This window comes from Neolamprologus multifasciatus, chromosome 17 (assembly GCF_963576455.1).
Source record: "Neolamprologus multifasciatus chromosome 17, fNeoMul1.2, whole genome shotgun sequence".
Lineage (NCBI taxonomy): Eukaryota > Metazoa > Chordata > Actinopteri > Cichliformes > Cichlidae > Neolamprologus > Neolamprologus multifasciatus.
In genome coordinates this window covers 38,643,912-38,659,298 of record NC_140455.1, presented here as the reverse complement: position 1 = coordinate 38,659,298, position 15,387 = coordinate 38,643,912, and the positions used below count along the sequence as shown (strand labels likewise).

The following is a 15,387-nucleotide window of genomic DNA, read 5'->3' as shown; positions in this document are numbered from 1 at the left end:
TAAATAACTTAAAGATGTTATTGTTTGGCTTTTTTTTTAAAGCATTTTATTTGTAAATCGTGAGTAAATCGTTTTGGCTGAGATTAAAATTATAGTTTTTACACAGCTGATTATTAGAAGTGTGAGATGCTGAGAATATACTCAGGAGTCCTGTTATAGATAGCAATGAGCAGACGGCTGAGTTTATTAAGCTTCACTGAAACAATCTGCAAATTTCATTAAAATGTAATAAACTATCATCTTGTCTTTATTTTTAGTTAGCACAGACCTTAAACACTTCAAGCTGTAAGCTAATGATAGTTATATAAGAGCAGATGCTGCTGGTGCAATAAGCTGTATGTTTTATGTCCAATGGATGATGATCTGATTAGTCGACTAATCGCAAAGATAATCGGTGACTAGTCGACTATCAAAGTAATCGTTTGTGGCAGCCCTAGTAGCACTTCACATCGTTAAACATTTTCTTTCACTTACTGACCTCCTCACCCAATGCTAAGGCATAGACGAGGGGTGTCCAACTCCAGGCCTCGAGGGCCGGTGTCCTGCAGGTTTCAGATGTGTCCTTGATCCAACACAGCTGATTTAAATGGCTAAATTACTTCCTTAACATGTCTTGAAGTTCTCCAGAGGGCTGGTAATGAACTAATCATGGGATTCAGGTGTGCGGACCCAGGGTGAGATCCTGCAGGACACCGGCCTTCGAGGCGTGGAATCGCTCACCCCTGGCATAGACCATCTACCTTTCAGCGAAAGCTAATTTCTGCTTCCTGTCGCCTGCATTGTAGATGATGACTTTGCGTCCACAGAATAATGAGTACAGTCGGGATAACAGTGAGAAAAACGTAGGGCTGAGCTGTCCTTCCTTTGAGCTCTCTTTTCCTTTCCTGTCTGTCTGTTTTGGGGGAATTAGCTCTCACTTCTCTCTATGCGAGTAATACATTAGCATTAGCTGACACACTGAAGCACTTTGTGTATTTACTGTGTGTTTTACACGTTTCTGTCTTCATCCTCGCTCCGCTCCAACACTCGCTAGATGCTGAAGTGCCTCAAACAACAACTTGTAGATATTACAGTAATCAGAGTAATCAGACTACTGTTTCAGTAATTGTAGTTACAATTGTGTTGCTACTTGTGTTAACAAAATTCTCGCTTATCTGCACACTGGGTGGGTAGAAAGAGGGGGAAAAAAAAACACTGAGCTTGCTGCTTTTCGTCCCGAACACTTGGGCTACAGGCCCGATGTCAAAGTAAGTGTAGATATGGTCACTACTTTAGTGCTTTAGAGCAATTAGTGCAACAGTAAAACTGCACCCAGGACAGAAGCGGCTACATCATGCTGAACTTCATCAGGTAACAAAGGCAGCGGTGCAGCATCCATGTCAACCTGTTCGTGTTTGTGACGGAGAATCGATGTAACGGTCGCTCTGGTGTTCATCTTCACTGTGTGTGTTTGGTTTGAGTTCATACATGAAAAAACTAAAAGAAGATGGTGTGTGTGTGTGTGTGTGTGTTAGCATAAGGGTTTTTGTTGGTGTGAGTCTGTAGTCTCAGATTTATATTGCGAGCTGGTAATTATGCAATATTTCAGATCATTTTACAGAGAAAGACAAAAGTAGTGTAACAGGTGTACTCTGGTAGAAACAGTAACATTTGGTTTAAAGAAAAGTAATGAGTAATGTGTAAACATTACTTTTTTTGAGTAATGAACCTAATGCTGCTTCTGGCCCACCTTTAACCCCTGAGCGCTATAAATGATGCATCAATTATTTAGTTTAGCTCGTTTCATCTCTCTGCATGTGATAAGCCGGTGATGGAGGGTTGGCTCTTGTGTCGTTCTTTCCTACCCCGTGACAAAAATGCGCCACAGGTGTCTCCACCAAACACCCAGCGATCGAACACCAACCTGTTAGTAAAGGAGCTACAGCCCCAGTGTGCCCAGCTACTTCACCGAGGTCCTAAAAGTAGAAAGAAAGAACCAATTAAATACTTTATTATTTTTATTGTTTTTACTGATTGCATCTGTACATCTCCAGGGGTCCATGTTATCTGATCCTGGTAAAGCTGGTATAATATGTTTTTTAGTCGTGCAGGTATTTATGTTTCACCGTGTTTCCTTGCAGATCTGGAACATCAAACAGATGATAAAGTTAACACAAGAACATCTGGAGGCTCTCCTGGACAAGTTTGGTGGAGAACACAACCCTCCCTCCATTTATCTAGAGGTAAGATCGTTTCAGCTTGTGTGAACAGAACCTGCTGTGACCCTGGTAAATGTCACTGGAGGTGTTGAAGCTGTCGAGTTCGTTCCTCACGGTTCTTCTTTGGCAGGCCTACGAGGAGTACACCAGTAAACTGGACGCTCTGCAGCAGAGGGAGCAGCAGCTGCTGGAGGCCATCGGTAACAGCGCAGACTTCTCCTGCTCTCAGTCTGCTATACCAGCCCTTCTGGAAGTCAAGATAGGAGGTTGTGGGGTTGGTGCGGGGCCTCAGGCTTTCCACTCGGCCCCAAACACTTTGGCTGTCCTGCAGACCCCCACTGACACAAGCCGAGCCAACCCTCGCTCCCCCCAGAAACCCATTGTCAGGGTCTTCCTGCCCAACAAACAGCGAACAGTGGTAAGTGTGAGCCGCTCTCTCGGGATGTTTATGTGGATTTTAAGGCACGAAAGTCTGATTGACGAGACTCCTGAGAAGCCAGCGCTTATTTTCATTTGCAGCAGATATTAGATGTTCAGAGTTTATATATCCTCTTGGTGATCTTTGCATCTGGTCTTTCACAAACTGCTTTTTCATGTTGACTTAGTTCTTGCTGAGTTAATGATGATACAGTGTAACATGTAACGTGTTGCTGAGGAACACGTGATTATTAGTTTGTCATAAAACCTCAGAGATGAAAGACGGCGTGCAGCAAAGTGCACGGTCTCACTCGCTGTCAGATACTCACAGCAATAAAAATCTCTAGTTTAAAATAAAACATGGTTTTACATTAAGGCATAAATGTTACAAGTCCCTTCATGTATTTGTATTTCCATTCAATTGACAGTCGAGCATTGGGCAGATACTAACCCTGAGTTTGTCACAGTTAGTATGACTGTTGGATAAAAAGCACGTGGGTGTAGAAAAGAAGTGCTTGTTTGAATGGCTGAATGAGGCAAGTTGAATAAAGTGGTTGGAGTAGAAAAGCGCTGTATCAGAACCAGTCCATTTACTATTCGACATCTTAATCCCTCACCAGAGAAATGCACTCGTGAAAGCAGCAAAAAGGGTCAGAAAGAAAATTATTGATGCATATCGTTCAGTCTGACTCCTGCAGCTCATCCTACACCGTGGCTGTAACAGCTGTGGTCGGTAGGGATGGGTATTGATAAGATTTTCACGATTCCATTTTCGATTCTCTTATCGATTCTTTTTAAAAAGGAGAACAGTAAGGTCGATTAGCTTAGAACTTTGTTTTATATCTTCTCTTTGAACAAGACAGACATTTAGGAGTAACATGGCCTTACAAACCCAACAGTGAGATCTTAAGAGATCCAGCCTGCGGCTCTTCAATGGGGTGTCACAGGGTCCCCAGGAAAGAAACTGTAAATGTAAAATAATAAAATAAATATTCTTCTGTAGCAATTACAGAATATCCAGTAATGTCCCTGCCTACAATTAAACACATTCACTTACTGAAAATCATCTGCTGTGGCAAACGGCTGCAAGCCTTTGACCACAAACTGAGTCACTGCTCGGTGGCCTGAAAGGAGACGCTACGGTAGACTGCAGCGAGAACTGCCAGCATCTGAGCCAGACTCTCTCATCATGGTCACCTAAATGCACAGTAATGGCAGGTTTTGTAATAAGGCAGATCGCGCTAACATAATCTGCACTGTTAGTTGATTATTTACCTGCCGCATTAACGGGAGAGGACGTGCAAACGTTACCACTGCTGCTGGGCTGAGATTCACGAGTCCGGAATTAAAAACACGACATTCATTTAAGGTCATCGCGTGTTTGTGAGCAAATGCTTTTGCATATTCGTAGTGTTTCCTCCCTTAAATGAAATATCTACTTTGCAAGTATTGCAAGTTGCCCTGTTGTCATCCGTTCTCGTAAAGTATAACCAAAGTTTTGAGCGTTTGAGCCGCTTACGCGCCGTGTTTCCTGCCAGGTAAATGACGCTCCGCAACGTGGTGACGTCATTCGGGGCGACTGGAATCGATAAGGGAATCGTTTGCAAAAATGGCAAACAATTCCAAGGAACTGAAACAGTGGGAACCGGTTCTCAACAAGAACCGGGTTTCGATACCCATCCCTAGTAGTCGGAGGAGCGAGAGGTTGTGTCCATCATGGACATCAGCTTGGCTCTTCCTCTGAATTATTGTTGCACATTTGAGGGAACATCAGGCTTGATTTAAACATTGCATTCTTAACTTTGAAAAGTAAAATGTGACTAAAGATTAAAGCCAAGAAGACGTACTGACTTGGTATTTATTACTAAGACTTTGCTTATTATAAAAACAGTCCCGCAGATCGACTCAGACGTGTACTGGATGGCTGCTTATAGTTCTGTGTGACAGCTGCTCAGCTTGGGAATAATTAGGAGACTTGTGTGGTGATTTCTGCATAAATCTGCACAAAACTTCAGTTTGTCATTAACCTCCTAGGACCTGCGTCCACATGTGTGGACATCACATTTTGGGTTATTTAGACCAAAATACTCAATTTTGCTCTACAAGGGCCTGATGTCCATTTATGAGGACTTTATGCTGCTACTGTTCTATTGAAATTTCAAACGAATATCCTCATATGTGGCTCTGATTTTTCATAAAAAGAAAAATCAGGTAAAAAAAAAAAATCTGGTAATTCTTTGTTTTTACATTCATTGGGCCCCAATCAGCCCGAATATCAAAGAGAAATTAAAAATGCTGCCGTGGAAGAGTTCAGGTCTCAGGAGGTTAATGCAGACGAAGGCTGAGAGCATTAGTCTGTAGAGGTGGGAATCACCATACATCCCACGATACGATATTATTGCAATTTTTAAAAATATTTTGCGATATTCAGATTCTGTACATAAAGGTAAACTTTATCAATATTCATTTTCTCTAATATCAAAGTCTCACACTCAGTCTTTCTCTCATTTCAGTTTGATTGTTGACAAACTGAACGGTTTGTATTACAGTCTAGTCCAACTTAACTGAATCAACCATCTGGTACAATTATAGCTATTCTGAACTATGCAGTTTATGAAAACTATGCAGCCCCTTCAGCAACTGAAGGATTTGAAAGTAAATTAAAACAAAATATAATTTTACATTAAATAAAAAAGTTTTAAACTTAATTAAAATAAAACATGTCTTAAATTAAAATAAGTAAACTGTCATGTTTATTGCTGCCATAAAAAAGTTAAACACATTTGGACAGTGAAGGAATGTCAGGATTCTTGCTCAGAAAAAGGATCAACATGCTCTGAAGTCAGAGCACAAAAACCTTTTTGTAACAAAATATCGATTTCTGCTGTCCCTGTATCCATACATTATTAGCAAACAAAATATCACCATGCTAAAAAGTATCCATTTTTCCCCACCCCTATTAGTCTGACCCATAAAGTAAGTAAAGCTTCCAGGGAGGCCCCGCCCTCCACGTCAGCTGGATCGTCGGTGTTCTGGTTCTCTGAATGCTGACGATCGGCGAAGGTCGGGCGACATGACTGAATGTAACACTACTGTACTGCTGCCAGCCTTCCCTGAAACGATGACCTGTGGCTGCTGGCTGAGAGACGTGAAACCCAAACCTGGTTCCATCATTTCTGTGTCAGTTCAGTGAGTGTCGTTGTGCTGCCTTCAGGTGCCGGCACGCTGCGGGATGACTGTAAGGGACTCCCTGAAGAAAGCCTTGATGATGCGAGGACTCATTCCAGAGTGCTGTGCGGTCTACAGGATACAGGATGGGTAGGTGTCTCACAGACTTATCAGTCGGTGTTTCGTGTCACTGCGTCTCCTCGCGTCTTCACGTCGTGACTCCTCCCAGCGAGGATGTTTGAGAAAGATGTGAAGAAGCTGCCAGATGAGAGGACTGTGCTAGTGATTGAATTCTTAGCATAAAACATGAATTCACCAAGTTATTACAGTTTGTGTTTAAAGGGTCAACTTCACTGTGACATTATGATAATTTTACCTCTGCTGCCTCGTTACAGATGTTATAAGAATGGACTGATGTAGATGTCACGTGCAGATTCCCTGTCTGGCAGTCAGGATACTTCCAATTTAATGTTTTTTGCTTCAGGCCTTTATCTGCAGACATAAGAAGTATTCTATGAAAATGACTTTGGTAACTGCTGGGAATCTGTTTACTGCTTCTGAATGATTAAGAGAGCAAATAGCAGCTAACGGCTACTTCATGAAACGTAGTGAGTGTGAGCGCCTCTGTGAAAGCAGAAGTTTGAGTACTTGGCTGCTCTGGTGCACTCAGGTGTGTGTGGCACGATGACCCACAGGATCGGACACCTCAGCAAATTTACCCTGAGGTCTGAATGTGCACCACTTTAAAACAAACCCAAGAACTACAGCTTAGACCAGCGGTCACAACCTTTTTTAAGGTGTTGCGGATAAATACGACAGAAAAATGATACGACCGAGACAAAAACGGGGCTATTATGTAAATATAATAAGTGCAAATTCACTGTGTAATTGTGTAACTTTATTCGCAGCGTCCTCCTGAAATGCGCCAACATCTGCCCCTTAATGCCCTCTGGTCGCTATGGTAACGCGTAAATATTTCTTTCAAAATAAGACGCACAACTACAAAATCGGAAAAGACCCGGGGAAACAGAGTTGACGATAAAAACCCTGAAAACCGTAAATTTCACACCTGAGCCTCAACTCTCGCGACCCGGCACCAAACGACTCACAGACCGGCGCCGGGTTGGGGACCGCTGGCTTAGACTATCGGCCTCAGTTAGCGCTTTAAAGTTAACGTTCATAACAGTCTAACTAGAACAAGTGTGGCACGTTTGGAGGGGCTGCGAGGGAAAGCTTCTCTCTAAAAAGAACATGATCGCACGTCGCAGGTTTTTAAAGCTACATGTGGATAACCACGAAACTTCTGAAACAACGTCATACAGCACATCAGCACAAAGACCTCGTACCAGCTGTCAAGCACAGTAGTGGAGGGGCACAGCCGCTAGACCTGGGCACCTTCCAACAGTCGTACTTCCAAAGGGAAGCATATTTGGCTGCAGACTGGAGCAGCCAGGCATCAAACCACCAACCTTCAAGATAGTAGAGGTTAAGCTCCACCTTCTGAGCTACAGCCACATAATGTGAGGCCTCACAATCGCAGGGATGGCGCAGTCCTCAGAGCTTACCTGCAGCATGTTTGTTGTCAGATGGAGATGGTGTTCACACCTGAATGTGCTCCATCAGTGCATCCAGGGTCCATGGCCGACTCTTCCGGCCCACTTGTCAAAAATAAATAAATAAAACTATTTTCTAAGTAAATATATTTGTAAAGGTGCTACTGCCTTGAAGTTCTCACGGCACAGTCCATCCAATCCACACATGCAAAGAAGTTATGTGCAATAATCAGAAATGGGTAGCAGCGCAGAGGATAAGCTAATTGCTAATCACCACTTCTCCACCCCCGTTGCCATTTTGCCTGTTTGACGCGCTGTTTTTGAAAGGAGGGAACCAGGGCTTGGACTCTCATTGGCTGAGGTGTTCCAGGCATGTCCCAACAGGGCAGACTCTGGAGAGGCTACATCTCTCGGCTGGAGTTCCCCTGGATAAGCTGAAGGAGGTGGCTGGTGAGAGGGAGGTCTGGGCTTCTCTGATTAGGCTGCTGCCCCACGATCCGCCCCGGATATACGTGGGTGGATGGATGTATGGATGGAATGGCACATCGTTGCAAAATTAATGTCCGTAAACTTTAACTCGAACTAAAACAACGGCGTGAAGATGGGAGGGCCAAACTTTCTCCAGCACGATGTGACACACCGATAACACCATACACTGCTGACGTCAGGTTATTGCTTCTGAAGGTGGAGCTACGAGCTGGGTGTCATTTTTTTCATAGGATATGTGTCGCGTTATACCGTGTACAACAGTGCAGTGCACGTCCCACACTGTGGGGAGGGTTATACAGGCGCACAGTATCACAGTCCTGCTGTAACTGATGAAAGTGGAGCAGTAGGATGTTTGGGTTTTATGCTGGAAACCATCATGGTTAGTTTTGCACCGCTCTTGGTGCGGTGGCTAAACCAACGGCTGGCTGAGGTGTAGACAGTTTCCGATACTCCCCACTTCCTGTTTCAGAGAGAAGAAGCCTATTGGCTGGGACACAGACATCTCGTGGCTGACGGGGGAGGAGCTGCATGTAGAAGTGTTGGAAAACGTGCCGCTCACCACACACAACTTTGTAAGTACTTTCAGAAAACCAAGAGTCCCGTAGTGCTCAGTGCAGCCGGGGTGACTCTGGTCTGTATGTCTCTGTTTGATCCACAGGTGAGGAAGACGTTCTTTACACTGGCCTTCTGTGACTTCTGCAGAAAGTTGTTGTTCCAGGGTTTCCGCTGTCAGACCTGTGGCTACAAGTTCCACCAGCGGTGCAGCACCGAGGTTCCTCTCATGTGCGTCAACTACGACCAGCTCGAGTAAGTTCAGTGCAGGAAGGCGCATGCTGCTGTGAGCAGTTTGGGACGATATAAGGATGTTACGGCTCCACAGGCTCGGCTCAGTGACCTCTGCTCGTGACACTGAACCTGCAGTTACGTGCTGACAGGCAGCTACGTTTGTATCTTTGTACATGTGCGACTGCCACGGGGAAGCAGGGATCAGGACGGTACCGGCAGTAAAAATGTGAACAGAACGAAGCTGTCGTCTGCACAGATCCTGATTCATCTTTATGGTAACAAAGAGCAGTGACATATTCAGGCTTTTAGCTTCAAAGGGTTCAAACAATGCCTCAGATTTTAAAGTGCAACAAAAAAGAGAGAGAAATGTCATGACTACATAAAAACGAGTTACTGTAAGCTCCAAAATTCACCGTTGGTTCCTGTGGTAGGCAAATGAGACAAGTGTGCTCAGTGTGATGTGTGTTAGTGCTTGTTTGGCCTGTTTAAGGTTACAGTTCCAACTGTGCCTGAATAGTATGTTTTCGGCGTGTGCTCTGCAGCTTGCTACTAGTGTCCAAGTTCTTTGAGCACCACCCGTTCACCCAGGAGGAGGTCTCCTCAGAGGGAACCACGCCTGTGTCTGAGGCCTGTCCGTCACTTCCCCCATCCGACTCCACTGGGTGAGTCCTCCTGCCTCATACCGAAAAGGAGATGTTTCTGTTTCCTCAGCAGAACATTTAGTCTGAAGTTTGAAGTACTAACCAGCGGCTTTCTGTCCAGATCAATATGCCACACCACTGTGTCGCCGTCCAAATCCATACCCATCCCGCCCAGTTTCCGGCCCAACGAGGAGGACCACCGCAACCAGTTTGGCCAGCGGGACCGTTCATCCTCTGCCCCCAATGTGCACATCAACACCATCGAACCGGTCAACATCGATGTGAGTCCGCTGCACTCGCTGACACGTGACAATTTTCTTTCATTCTGTTTTATTCATCACCTCACACAGCGCCCGATGGTTTCACGTCAACGTCCAGCATGTGTTACAGAGGTGTTACAGACGTGCTACAGACGTGCTACAGACGTGTTACAGATGTGTTAGTTGTGTTACAGATGTGTTACAGTTGTGTTACAGTTGTGTTACAGTTGTGTTACAGATGTGCTACAGATGTGTTAGTTGTTTTACAGATGTGTGTTAGTTGTGTTACAGATGTGTTAGTTGTGTTACAGATGTGTGTTAGTTGTGTTACAGATGTGTTACAGTTGTGTTGCAGTTGTGTTGCAGTTGTGTTACAGATGTGTTACAGTTGTGTTACAGAGGTGTTACAGAGGTGTTACAGATGTGTTACAGACGTGTTACAGACGTGTTACAGACGTGTTAGATGTGCTACAGATGTGTTACAGACGTGTTACAGAGGTGTTACAGTTGTGTTACAGACGTGTTACAGAGGTGTTACAGACGTGTTACAGAGGTGTTACAGAGGTGTTACAGTTGTGTTACAGACGTGTTACAGAGGTGTTACAGACGTGTTACAGAGGTGTTAGTTGTTTTACAGATGTGTGTTAGTTGTGTTACAGATGTGTTAGTTGTGTTACAGATGTGTGTTAGTTGTGTTACAGTTGTGTTGCAGTTGTGTTGCAGTTGTGTTACAGATGTGTTACAGTTGTGTTACAGAGGTGTTACAGTTGTGTTACAGAGGTGTTACAGAGGTGTTACAGATGTGTTACAGACGTGTTACAGAGGTGTTACAGAGGTGTTACAGTTGTGTTACAGACGTGTTACAGAGGTGTTACAGACGTGTTACAGAGGTGTTACAGACGTGTTACAGAGGTGTTACAGACGTGTTACAGAGGTGTTACAGAGGTGTTACAGAGGTGTTACAGAGGTGTTACAGACGTGTTACAGATGTGTTAGAGGTGTTACAGACGTGTTACAGAGGTGCTACAGATGTGTTACAGACGTGTTACAGACGTGTTACAGACGTGTTACAGACGTGTTACAGAGGTGTTACAGACGTGCTACAGACGTGCTACAGACGTGTTACAGACGTGTTAGTTGTGTTACAGATGTGTTACAGTTGTGTTGCAGTTGTGTTGCAGTTGTGTTACAGATGTGTTACAGTTGTGTTACAGAGGTGTTACAGACGTGTTAGATGTGCTACAGATGTGCTACAGATGTGTTACAGACGTGTTACAGTTGTGTTACAGACGTGTTACAGAGGTGTTACAGACGTGTTACAGAGGTGTTACAGTTGTGTTACAGATGTGTTACAGACGTGTTACAGATGTGTTACAGACGTGTTACAGAGGTGTTACAGAGGTGTTACAGAGGTGTTACAGACGTGTTACAGACGTGTTACAGAGGTGCTACAGACGTGTTACAGACGTGTTACAGAGGTGCTACAGACGTGTTACAGACGTGTTACAGAGGTGCTACAGACGTGTTACAGACGTGTTACAGAGGTGCTACAGACGTGTTACAGACGTCATCAAGCAGGCTAAACAGCAGCAGTTATAACAGTTAGAAGCTAACTTTGTGTCGGCTACGCTTGAGTTACGCTTAAGCGTCCAAATATCACGCTTTCCCTCCGATAAACAGTTTGATTGCATTTTCACATCATATGAGAGTTTATTCACAAAGCGTTCAAGTTCAACAATGTTGCCTTCACTTCAAAGACAGTTTCACTAACACCAGGAAGTGCACACTGACACAAAAGTTCAGGAAATATCCTCAACAACTCCCCTCAGTGTGGCTGTCGTCAGTTAGAAATAAACATGGACACCAGCAGACTGACAGCTCACACTCACTACAGACAAACGGCGGCCACAGTGTTTTGTCCTACGGCGGCAACCGTAGCTAGTTACAGTTGTGTTACAGTTGTGTTACAGACGTGTTACAGTTGACCAGAATGATGTAGTCTCTTATTTCTTTAGTGCTCTTGACATTAAAATAACAGCTAATAACTTCCTTAAGTTGACGAGCAGAAGCTCTCGATCGTCCACAGACTGTGGAGCCGCTCTGATGGACAAACTCTTTGATAACGCTTTATTATTTACTTTCTTTATTAGTAGTATTTTACTTCCCTGAACAACACCCCGTCCAATCCACACATGCAAAGAAATCAAACCATAGATGTCCAAATATTATATGTAATGAGGAGAAATGACACAGGGAAGAATTATTGAACATGCTTGCTGAGATTTATTTAATACAAATGTAAAAACTGTTGCCGATGACAACGACAGCTTCTGTACAGAGAAACCAATCGCACGCTTTGCTCAGGTGTGATTTCGACCCATTCTTTAACACCAACAGTTAATTGGCAGGACTTTTAATTACTGATAGATCTCAGCTGCTGTTCCATGTCTTTCCTTCATGTGTTCAATCATTTCTCATTATTACACATAACTTAATTGTTGGACACCTGTGGTTTGATTTCTGTGCACGTGAGTTTTGGATGGATTGTTGCCAACATCTGGTGAGGATTTCATGTCTTTTACACATTTAATTCAAAAGTGGGTGACGTGTTCAATACTTCTCTGTAAATACCATCAGTTTGCACTCGGAGCAAATCCTCATGTATTTATGTTAAGTGTTTTTTTTTTCACCCTCTGCAGCTGCTGAAATCATGACACCGTGTTCACGTTTGTTTCGCTTTCTTTATTTCAGGACCTGATTCGAGATCAGGGCTTACCGAGGTCAGATGGAGGTGAGCATCCAAGAGGGAAACTTCACACTCAACTTTTTCCCCATCATCTCACATCTCTGTGCTCTTGAATTTTTTTTATCTGTGTGCGTGTGTGTGCGTTCAGTCCTGTGCCTTGCCAGTCACAGAGCCGTGAGCTGAAGGTCAGGGGTTTATGAGGATGAGCGGTCTGAGTGCTCCTCCAGGCTCGGCTCCTCCTCACGTGAAACTAAAACATTTGACAAATTTTCCAAAAGTTCCAACAAAGCAGCTCTGCAGCAAAGCATCGCAATACATGCAAAGTGTTAAACAATTTCCAGTGTAATCTGGGTGTGCAGTAAGATACACAGAGATCTGTGACACGTGTGTGGACTGTTTCACATTCAGTGTGGCAGTTTTAGATCCTGAAACTAATCTTGCAATTCAATTCAGTTTAATTTATACAGCACGAAATCACAACAGTCGCTATGAGCAAGCACTTTGGCGACAGCGGGGAGGAAAAACTCCCTGTTAACAGGGGCGGGGCCATCTGCTGCGACCGGTTTGGTGGAGAGAAGGAAGACGGGATAAAGACATGCTGGGGAATGAGTGGTGTTCAGCTATTAGTCGACTACAAAGTGCAGTCAAAGTCTGTGTCCCAGTTCAGGGTCTGCAGCCTCAACGATCCTCAAGGGCCGCGTACTCAAAGACCGCTAAGGCCGGAAGTGCGAGGCTTGTGAAATGGGACGGCCTAGCCTCCGTTGCGCTGCCCAGGTTGCCTAGCAACCATGATACTAACAGCTAGAAACGTTTCATACAGCTTTGTTTGACAGAAATGAAGGAGAAAATCTTTTGTTTGTTTGTTTCTACATGAGCTTTGATCATTCTCTGATTAAGCTCAGCTATTGAACGGCGTATATTTTAAAGTAAAGGCTTTAAAACCAAGTTAGTACAAACGTCACTAATGTCACATGACTTTGCTGACATGTGGCCAACAGTAATGTTTTAATGTTCTTCATTATTAAACATTTGCACATAAATAAGTGACATAATATTCAGTACTTACTTAAAGTTTACTCTTCGGCGCCCCTCATCCGCCGTTTTTTTCGGCAAAATTATCCACACCCACCGCCGCGCTATGCATTCTGGGATATGTTGGGCCACGAAGTCTACACCGCCACGTCCTTAAAATTCAGGGAAATGAAGGACGCATTTGAGGGCCGCATTTCGAGCAGCCTTTGAATTGGGACAGCCTTCGTCGCGTCGCGGTGACGTAATCGGCCTTAAAATGCGGCCTTTAAGGCTGCAGACCCTGAATTGGGATACAGCCACAGACAAGGGAAGTGTTTCTGGGGAGACAATAACCCGACGGACCAGTTGCAGGAACCAAAACATGCTAGGTAAGTGTGTTTTAATCTCGTGATTTTTAGTTAGGCTAACACACCTCTCACCTCACAAAACCGACAGATCCTCCACTTGGTTTAAGTGTCTCTCAGCGCAATTCTTAGCATGTTTTGGTTCCTGCAACTGTTTTGTCGGTTATTGTTTCCCCACGAACACTTGTGCTTTTGGAAATAACTTTTTTCCCCGTTTCCGTTGTGTTTTGTGTGCTTTTGCAACGTTTTTCTTATTGCTGGTGTTTTCTTAAGTTGCAGTCCGTTGGGCGCCCTTAATCCGCCGTTTTTTTCGGCAAAATTATCCACACCCACCGCCGCGCTATGCATTCTGGGATATGTTGGGCCACGAAGTCTACACCGCCACGTCCTTAAAATTCAGGGAAATGAAGGACGCATTTGAGGGCCGCATTTCGAGCAGCCTTTGAATTGGGACAGCCTTCGTCGCGTCGCGGTGACGTAATCGGCCTTAAAATGCGGCCTTTAAGGCTGCAGACCCTGAATTGGATACAGCCGACGTCTTAAGTTGTCAGAGTTAGCAGTCACGTGAAGCTAGCTACAAACATCATAAGCTAATCCAGTGTTTCAGCTACACATGGACACGAAAGCTGGGAAAAGAATTCTGTGATAAAAGAAACAATACATGAAATATATGCTGGAAGTAACACAGCTGCAGACAGTGTGTGTCAGAGCGCTGTGCAGTAGTTTAGTATTAAAAACCTGTGTGTGTGTGTGTGTGTGTGTGTGCGTGCTTCAGTCAGATTGCAGAAGCTACTAAACTATATGAATAAAGTCAAGTTAGCAGAGCTCTCGTTATCACAGCGCTGCACAGAGGACAATGATCAAGTTTTCCATTAAATGAATGATCGTGTGTGTGTGTGTGTGTGTGTGTGTGTGTGTGTGTGTGTGTGATCATATAATCCTTGCAGTGATTTTATTGTGTTCATTACTTCTGACTGCAGACAGGTTTTGGTTTTGCTGCATGAGAGCAAACATCTGCTGACGTTTACTGCAGGTGTGCACGTCATCCAAAAACTCCACAACAGTCGATCTCTAACCTGGACCCTCACAGTGTGAGTTACCATGGAGACGTACTCGAGTAAAGAGCCAATGGACTTCATGGTAGAGGACGCCCAGAGCAAACCCTGGAGTCACCCTGACTGACAGCTTATAGCTCTGACTGTGTAGCCATAGTTAGAGCCTAGTTAGTGACGGGGGCGTGTTGAGTAGCAGTGATGGTCTGTCTGTCTCTCTTTGCCCTGCAGCCCCCCCGACCCACCCCGCCTGCTGCTTGAGGAAGCACCGAACACGGACCTCAAGCCCCCTCCTATACTCCTATCCCAATGACATAGTGTTTGATTTTGAGCCCGAGCCCGTTTTCCGAGGTAGTTAGGCCTCTGTGTTCCTGTGTTGTTCTTCATTCACATACACACCCCACCCACCCACATCTCCACCTCAGCCCCGTCTCCCTCCACACTCTCTCTGTTCTTTGCCTTTATGCCCTCACATGCTCCTTCAGCCATACACCTCACGCCGCAGTACCACACGCTGCCTGCTCGATGGATAGCGGTTTCTTTGATGGAGGCGCTCTTGTGTTCAGTCATTGGTTAAAAAGAATGACATGTTAATCAGAAAGCCCGCCTCTTTGATGTTCCCTGCAACATCTTGTTATCCGGCTGTTAAAATCAGTTTGTAACTGTTACATAATAACAAAGAGTCATATTTGTTTCCCAGT

The 15,387-nt window shown here is 44.5% G+C and overlaps 1 protein-coding gene across 8 annotated transcripts in view; it reads left to right on the top strand.

Moving 5' to 3' along the window:
* braf (B-Raf proto-oncogene, serine/threonine kinase) overlaps nucleotides 1–15,387 on the top strand; it is a 33,818-nt gene that overhangs the window by 7,223 nt on the left and 11,208 nt on the right. For 3 of the 8 annotated variants that reach the window (XM_085138434.1, XM_085138433.1, XM_085138440.1), the window contains exons 2-10: nucleotides 2,121–2,222; nucleotides 2,329–2,616; nucleotides 5,830–5,933; nucleotides 8,295–8,397; nucleotides 8,484–8,632; nucleotides 9,154–9,273; nucleotides 9,374–9,533; nucleotides 12,264–12,303; nucleotides 14,918–15,037. In XM_085138434.1, the coding sequence (XP_084994560.1) occupies nucleotides 2,121–2,222; nucleotides 2,329–2,616; nucleotides 5,830–5,933; nucleotides 8,295–8,397; nucleotides 8,484–8,632; nucleotides 9,154–9,273; nucleotides 9,374–9,533; nucleotides 12,264–12,303; nucleotides 14,918–15,037 (1,186 nt within the window). The other 5 variants (XM_085138438.1, XM_085138436.1, XM_085138437.1 and 2 more) reach the window with 4 other exon arrangements.